This window comes from Lasioglossum baleicum, chromosome 7 (genome assembly GCF_051020765.1).
Source record: "Lasioglossum baleicum chromosome 7, iyLasBale1, whole genome shotgun sequence".
Lineage (NCBI taxonomy): Eukaryota > Metazoa > Arthropoda > Insecta > Hymenoptera > Halictidae > Lasioglossum > Lasioglossum baleicum.
Window position 1 is genome coordinate 6,858,392 of NC_134935.1, and position 8,229 is coordinate 6,866,620.

At 36.0% G+C, this 8,229-nt stretch overlaps 1 protein-coding gene and 2 non-coding genes across 5 annotated transcripts; all 3 read right to left on the reverse strand.

Moving 5' to 3' along the window:
• Window positions 1-1,217: 1,217 nt before the first annotated feature.
• On the reverse strand, window positions 1,218-3,926 carry LOC143210290 (tRNA N(3)-cytidine methyltransferase METTL6). Of its 3 annotated transcripts, none has more exons than XM_076427027.1 (9): window positions 3,370-3,924; window positions 3,153-3,298; window positions 2,934-3,077; window positions 2,560-2,732; window positions 2,316-2,359; window positions 2,066-2,128; window positions 1,895-1,954; window positions 1,602-1,710; window positions 1,218-1,420 (listed from the first exon to the last, which is right to left on the reverse strand). In XM_076427027.1, the coding sequence occupies exons 1-4, from the start codon at window positions 3,745-3,747 to the stop codon at window positions 2,576-2,578; spliced, it is 825 nt and encodes a 274-aa protein (XP_076283142.1). In that variant the 5' UTR covers window positions 3,748-3,924; the 3' UTR covers window positions 1,218-1,420; window positions 1,602-1,710; window positions 1,895-1,954; window positions 2,066-2,128; window positions 2,316-2,359; window positions 2,560-2,575. The 3 variants fall into 3 exon arrangements, with proteins under 3 accessions (XP_076283142.1, XP_076283141.1, XP_076283143.1); XM_076427026.1 differs by having other exon boundaries at window positions 1,891-1,954; XM_076427028.1 differs by lacking the exon at window positions 2,934-3,077 and having other exon boundaries at window positions 1,891-1,954; window positions 3,370-3,926.
• LOC143211066 (small nucleolar RNA snR60/Z15/Z230/Z193/J17) lies at window positions 2,194-2,278 on the reverse strand. Its single transcript, XR_013009382.1, has one exon. It is a non-coding gene; the product is annotated as a small nucleolar RNA snR60/Z15/Z230/Z193/J17 (small nucleolar RNA).
• On the reverse strand, window positions 2,425-2,508 carry LOC143211067 (small nucleolar RNA snR60/Z15/Z230/Z193/J17). Its single transcript, XR_013009383.1, has one exon. It is a non-coding gene; the product is annotated as a small nucleolar RNA snR60/Z15/Z230/Z193/J17 (small nucleolar RNA).
• Window positions 3,927-8,229: the final 4,303 nt, after the last annotated feature.

Genomic DNA, 8,229 nt, shown 5'->3' on the forward strand with positions numbered 1-8,229 from the left:
TTGGAAAGCAGGAATTGATAGGTCATCTGAAAAAGGTGGCTACGAGTTAAATTCAAACTATTATAACTATAAAACGTTTAAAAAATAGAAATCACGAAGCTTCGGACTTTACCTACACAAATAACAACAGTATAACTTATTTCTGGGAAACTGTGTCGGATTGATACGAGGGACCGATGAGGATTAAAGAATGAAGTGCAATTGCACCCGGCGGGTATCGCTGCATCCACATAAAAAATAAGGTCATAAGAATTAAGATAGGACGTATTATTGCATATGATTTTTACCTCTATCATTTTTTTCTATTTTTATTTTAAAAGAGCAGTAGCTTAATGTCCCAGTTCCCAGAATCACCCTGTATACCTTTCGGTAGCTAAATGTCTCGAGACTGCAAAAAAGTGTTACTCTCCAATTAGGCGAGACGTCCGAAATAACTTATTTTTTATTGGTTATAGCTGTTCTAAAACGATGATTTTTCAAATAGACGTCGGAGACAGAAACATTCGTATATTTACATATTTAAATAACCACTTTCTGTGGACTAAAGCTTTCAACGTTGTCCAATCCGGTTCCATCGCCAAAATGAATCGAGTTCATGGCATCTTTTGCCTAATTAATAATCCCGATGCAATTTATTCGTACCAGCGGCTTCGCTTTCAAAGCCTTCCTTGGCACATAACATCGACATTCTATAAATTATTTTCTTATGAATTTTAATGTGGTGATGGTGACCGTTTTTAATGGAACTGCACTGAATGGCGAATCGAACTTTATTCGACTTTGCAATTACTATTTTCGTAGACTTGTTATATATTTGCTATTTTATATTCGCTCTAAGTAAATATAATATAAATATTATGATTCTTTCAAATGTTCATTTTAATGCATGTGTAGGAGTAACATAGCTTATTCACAAGGGAAGATTTTTATTTAATTTTCTATACACTTTACTTTTGCAATTTTAAACTGGAAAGTAGAATGCTATTGTTTTTTTAAATAAAATTTAGCACTTCCTGAGCAGACAAAATTAACACTCCAAAAATAATTTAAATTGACTATGATTCGACAATATGTAATACCTGGACTGAAATGTAAAAAATTCAAACTAAGGTGCTTCGAAAGTACACATTGTGTTGTGGAGACTTAACGTTAATCTACAATGAGAGCAAATTTTTTCATATTATATCTGGGGTCTAAAAAAATTCGATGTAGACAGATTTGTAATTTGAACGTATTTATTATTTATACAAAAAATATATTCAACCACTCGAGAGGCTCTGTCTTCTTTTTTCTTGTGATCAACCGATCCGACAGACTTCTCGATCTCTGCGATATCTTCAGAATATCACAGGAGGAGGCAACTTCATCTCAAGCCGTCGTAACAATGTTTTATCTTCTTCAATAGACTCACACAGGCAACCTGTTAAAACATAAAATAAAGTATTTCGTAAAACAATTTTTTATTGATATGGAAAGAGATTAAGCACGTCGCATTTCAGATAGAGCTAATTTGAAATCATAGGAATTAGAAATCATGAGAAATTTAAGATCATCATTGGTAAAACATAATATTTAAAGAATAGTATTTCAAATTTTCTTACCGTATTTTTATTTAAAGCCTTATTGATATCACCAAAATATTTCTTGTTGACCGTCGCTACTGATCATAGCAGTTGATTAAATAATTTCTTGTCGAACTTGCCGTTTTACCTACAAAGAAATAAAAGTTATTTATATTTTACTGAATCAAAAATGAAAATTCTAGTAAATTGTATATTTCTCTCAGAGGTAGTGACGAATGTCTATATCATTAAATTTCAAACAATCAAATAAAATATGCATCATTGTAATTTGAAATAATAAAACTGTGTAAAATATTTAAATACTCACTAACATATCTAGAAAATCTGTCTGTATACTTCGAGGTTGTTATTTGAACCAGAACATTTAGGTGCTGAAAAAAAGAGAGAATAATGAATCAATTAAACTATGAAATAGTCATATAAAATTATGGCATCCTTGGTTACATCAGTGTTTAATAAATATAATAAATCTGGAAACTTACTGTCAATTTTCTTCCATTGTTCATTTTCTTTTTGAATTTGCTTAAACAAAGTTCACAGCATATCTGCAATAGAATGAATGGAGGTATAGATATATGTCATTACTAACTACATAATTGATTTAGTAACATAAAACTATCAGATAGGAGCGAAAGACATTATTAAACATTCTTCAGTCTAAATCAGTTGAACTATGGTCTCATCATAGAATATATGTTCATGTAAATTCAATATGTTTTAAAAAATACTTACACAAACTTAACATCCATTGTACTTTAGATTCAGTGCACAGAATGCTGTAAAACAAATATACAGACTATAAATATCTGTTTCAACACAGATTAATATAATTACAATTAGACCGAATCATCAGATAGGAGCGAAAGACATAATAAGAATTCTTCAATCTAAATCAGTTGAACTATGAAATCATCATGTAGCTATTACAGACTATGAACTAGAAAGTATTTATTTAACATATTTGAGTGGAGCATACCATTGCGTAAAGTTTGTCAAGGCTTCTCAAATTTTCCCTGAACAAAAATCCTTTCTACATCTATATTTTCCTTCACATTTATGGTGCGTCTCTTCACATAGTCGCATGTTAAAGTATTGAAGCCAACAGATTCGAACAGCTCCGCTACTTCCTCCGTGGTAAAATAATAACTTCTGCAATCAAAATAAGAACTAATTAACCCTCATTTTACGAACTGAGTATGTCCCTCTGTATCGAACTGATACAGTGGTAAAAGACTAATGAAATAACAAGGTAAACAGTTATTTCTCAATATTTCTTAATTCAAAATTGTGTCGAGGATTAAAACCATAATTTAAGACAAAGTTTTCTACAAAGGAAAAACAAAACTGTACCTAGTTCCATCCTGCCTCATATAGAAATTTTCACCGATCTTGTGTCCAGGCTTGAACCTCAACTGTGCCATATCGTATCGACCATAATCTCTCAAAAGCACGATTCCTTTATTATCAAGAATTTTGTACATGTTCTCGACAACCCTGGAGCAAAGTACAATCTTCAAAGTTTCTAATCGCTACGTGAAAAAAAATACGAAGAACCGGAAGAATATATACCTCCGAAATTTTTCGGGATGAATGGCGGACAAAACGAATATTAAAGTCACCGCATTCACTGGGAAATTCACGTCTGCGAAACAGTCCTCTGCGGTAACATCAGCCTGGAAGATCTTCATGGTTTCTGGATCGTACGATGCGTGCGCCTGTAAAAGAAGATACCACAAAATGAAGACCACGTGCGTCCACGTGCAGAGTACAATAAACGTGAATATACCTTCATCAAATCCACTGCTCGGGGAGACAAATCGCAGGCAAATATTCGTTTAAACTTCAGTCCATCTTCGACCAAGGGATACACGAAATTTCCAACGCCGCAGCCGACCTCGAGAAGCACCTTGGGATCCTCCAGCGAACCCACACCCAGAAGTTCACTGAATTCCCTCGTGGTCCAATGTCGGTCTTTGAAGAATCTTGTGTCGTTCCTTTTGTAGAACAAGTCCCAGTGTTTCTTCGCGTCTTTTTCCAGTTGGTTGGCTCGGAATTCGGAGACCAAACGCGAATTCTGAGTGTGCATTTTCTCGATTTCTTCCGCGGTGAGACGCTTCGCCACGTGGTCGGCGTACTCGCCATTGGCGTTCACCGATTCAGCCATTTTCCCGTAAGCCGTAATAATTTTGGGAATTATACAGCCACTCTGATTGTTTACGAATATTGCTTAAATTGCAAGCGTGCTTCTCGATTATCGAACGGCACATTTACGCAAAAATGGAGTGCAACGGGAATTGCAAAGTACACAAGAAGACCTCCCACCTCAGCGTCCCAAAAGGAAATGAACGAGAACGAGTATGAACGAGTAGTACATGCGGAAGCGTGGCGTAGCAGTAGCGCTGCTGCCGCTGCTGCCCCCTGCCCCACCATTCTTCAAGAGATGGGGGAATTACCCTAGTAACATCAGGCCTGCCATTGTTAGAAAATTGTCTGGGAAAATTTGAATCGTTCTGCGCGCGTTGCTTCACATATTGTAACAAGGACACAATGGAATTAATTGTACGAGAATTGTAACGATGCGGAGATTGTTGTGCAAGTTATTATTAAGGAGGAACATTCCGCGCAACGTTCATGATGCATTGTATTTGTTTCATAAGCATCGCTGAGCGCATGAATAGGCGTTTTGAAAGTCTTCTTTCGATTTATCGCCTATTTTATTAGTAGACTGCGAATCTTTATGCATTTTTTATATATTTTGGACCTACGAATGTTATTACCAATGAAAATAGGATTTTATTTGGTACTAATTTCTTCAAATTTGTCTAGAAACATTGAAAATTGCATAAACATCCGCAGTCTATTTATTAGTAATTAGAGATTGGTGGCTGTAGCAACGTTGGATGTGAGATTTTCTTATTGATCTCTCCCCGGATTAAGGAAACAAAAGAGTCAACAAAAAATTTGTTATAATCACACGAAAACTCTCGTGAAGCCATCGTACATATGATAAAAACATTTTTGATCACGATTCGAGGTTCACCCTGTATGACTTAGACCAGTTTCATAATTACGGGGACAATTCTGAAATTAACTCTCGCCGAGGGTGAAGCGTTTTAGAGCAGCGCCCTTGAACGGACTAATTTGCGTATCGTTTGCTAATTGCGATCGCTTTTGATCGTCAACTTTAATGGTCGCCAAGGACAACGAGTGTGTCATTGGTATGAATTCCACGCGCGGTCTTATTCGAGACGGATTAATATGCGGTCCCCGTTCGGAATGAATATTTTCTGGCTGCGTACACGATTGTCGCACAATGACACAGTGCTGAAAGGGGTTACTCGTGACTGAAATTTCGTTGATAAGTGTTCTGCTTCGCTCGAGACCATAGTACATATAATTAAAATAATACAGCCGAGCGTGCGGAGAGCGTTGCGCGAGCACACGTGTTTTATAATAATTTGGTGCCTTGCTATTTGTACACGAGTTCGTGAATGTTGCAGGCATGGTTCAGCTGTTCCCGGCCTTCGTTAACATATGCACCACTCGTACCGTCGAAATCTCGAGTGCAATTAGAATGCACAAGTGGAGTCAATGAAGAACTCGTTATTACAAAATTCGACACCGGCGCGGCGCGGAGCGCAGTGGCGGGGTATCGATTAGGGATGGCGTGAACAGCTACATTTGGATCACTCTTGATTCACGTTCGTTCCCAATCACGGTGATTTTTCACGGTGATTCGCGGTTCTCGTGATCGCTGCTGATTGGCGGAGAGCGTAACTGTAAGACGTTTCTCAAACTCTATCATTTGCGTTTCTTGTAATTCAAACTTCATATATAGCATAGGTGTACATCAGAGGTGGGCATTATTCGGCGAAAAAAATATTTGAAATACTATTTAATATTTTAGATTTTATTTTGCTTAAAGAAAATAGTATTTTATTTGAACATTCTGAACCTCGAAATAAAATATATTTCTATTTGAACAATCTGAACCTCGAAATAAAATACTTCTATTAGAACAATCTGAACCTCAAAATAAAATATTTCTATTTTAAAAATTTCATCCACAAAACAAAATATTTCTGTTTTAATAATCTGAAACACAAAGTAAAATATTTCTATTTTAATAATCTGAAACACAAAATAGAATATTTTATTTTTTGCGTCGTTATACCTAATACTTTCAGAAATCGCATTACTTATTTAATATTTCTTATTTTAGCTATAATTTAAAGAAGAAATGGTACTTAATATAAGAAACTATATCATTTGCCATATTTTCGTTTTATTTTTTTGTTTGACTGCTGCTATTCGCATACAACAAGGTGCAGCGTTCCAAATTGGAATCTGTTAAGGTGCTCCTTCGAGGACACAAAATCAGTCCAGCAAAGCTAAAAAGTTTCTCAACTGGGGCAGAGGATGGAATAGCCGTGTTGTATTTTAAAAATAATATTTTCATGTATTTGTACTTTGCAATACTTTCAATTCGTGTATCACTATCGCTCAAATATTGAAATAATTCTAATTCTGCAATATTTGTATGACTGATATCATTTGTTTCTTTTTCCATAAAGGAAAAAAAGTCATCTATCTTTGTTTTGTGAAAGTAATTGAGGCCGTGACTCTGAATCTGATTTGCTATCTGTTTCAAAGCATTTAATAAGGATTCTTTGATAAAATTACGTTTTTCTTCATTTAAGTCTTTCGGAATCCATCGTAATTTCCATTTTGGATGGTTAATAGTAGCAATTATATAGTCGCTTGCGTGTTCAGAAAAATCGAATAAATCACAAAATCGAGATTTTAAACTCGATAGTAAATGAAGTTTCAAAGGTTCGCAATATCTATTGAATGTGAACCATTATTTTGAGCAATAATATTTAAAATTGAAATTGAAATAAAGACAAAGTCCAAATATTTTCAATATTCTTAAAATAAAATACTATTTCCAAATACCATTTTCAAAAATTACTGCATCAAATAAAATATTTTATTTTTAAAGTTGTACAGATACTGTAAAATAAATGGGATTATATATTTACTATTTACTATTTATTTAAAATACTATTTTCCCCAGCTCTGGTGTACATACGTACACGTAAAAGAAATTGTCTACACTTTTGTACCATTTAAAGGAGTATGTATTACGATTTCGCAATCGAGAGGAAGAACTAATTCTTTTCTTTTTAAACACTGGAATAAGGTACGGAAAAGAAAATTGGATATTTTTTATTTGTATCATTAAATGAAGTATGAATAAATATTTTTAATCGATATATTTAAAAAGAAGAACTAATTCAATCGAGATGAAGAACGAGATATAAACGACACTGTGATAAATCACGGTTAGTGATTTTGCCATCGCTAGTATCGATCCGTTGTCGCGTTCTGTTCGTTCGATCGCGCGCGCGTCCGCTCCGATATATTTCGCGGACGGATGCACGGCAATCTGAAAACTTGCAAACAGAAACGGGGCCAAAGGAAAATTAATCGATCGAGTAGTATGTAGGTCATTGCGGACCACAATTTCGTCGAGAGCCTGACGGAGCCCCCGCGACGATAGATTAACCGAATGAAATGAAAAACACGTTCGGCGAGAGTCGCAGTCGTTAGTGGTCCCTTTAGGTAATGTATTTCGTGGGCGGTTCGCTCGGGTCATTCTGCAATTTTTGCCATCGAAAAATAATTGATCGCTTGTCCCGGAACGCGCAGAGGTCATTAGCGGGTCGCGACGCGTTCCGACGAACGCGCTCCCGCAAAAATAAGCGACCGAAATCCGAAGAACCTTTTCGGTGTGAAGGGATAGGCGGATTAGAAATAAGCTTCTACGATTTACGTAATTCCGAGTCTCTCGGACGACTCTCATTAAGAGACCCGTTGGTCCAGCTTCTTTTTCTTGCACGCCAGGTGAAATTGATTGCGAGAGATGAGTTTTCAGAAATCCTATCGTGACGTTGCTGCCTTATATTCGTTCGCGAACGGAGGATTGCGCAGTATATCTTCGCATGAATGGGACGCGCGCGCGATGAGAAATACCGTCTGGCGAGCGTGGCTGTACTCTTAAGCAAATTAAAATTAATTTTTTTTTCGCCCGCCGACTGGTAAAACCGTCTTGCCCGTAGATTTAGAACATTTATTACGGGTGTTCATATTCCGCCGTAACCGGGACAAATGTTTCCCCGGCTATATTTTACATTAGCGTAGAAGCTAAGAAATACCTTGAAGTTTATCATTCCTCTCGCTCCCCAGCCCGGAAAATACCGGCACTACTGAATTACATCGACTTTATAATAATTCTGTTACCGTGGAAGCTTCCATTTGCATTTGCCGGGCAGCAACGTGATTAATTATAAATATATACATGTACACAGTGCACATCTTTGCGAAAGCAATTTCTGTACCGAGGAATGATGGGTATAGATTATGAACAGGAAGACTTGCGAGAGAGCATTTCTGTTGGTTTGAATATAAATGAGAATAGACGTCGAAGTTTCAGAAGAAATATTCTCAAAAATTTAAAAACACAAAGTAATTCATTTCGGCGACATTGATCGCATAAATGTTTTATTTTGACTAATAAATTTAAGTTCCACAAAAACAAGTTACCCCGGAACGTTTATTAAAAAAGTTTCCATAAAAGAAGCAC

Bases quoted from the DNA above. Each gene is read 5' to 3' on its own strand.
- LOC143210290 (XM_076427027.1), bottom strand. From the start codon at position 3,747: ATGGCTGAATCGGTGAACGCCAATGGCGAGTACGCCGACCACGTGGCG. The intron at 3,299-3,369 runs GTATATTCACGT...CTTCTTTTACAG, and splicing joins GAGCAGTGGATTTGATGAAG to GCGCACGCATCGTACGATCC. The intron at 2,733-2,933 runs GTACAGTTTTGT...TTTTGATTGCAG, and splicing joins ATGAGGCAGGATGGAACTAG to AAGTTATTATTTTACCACGG.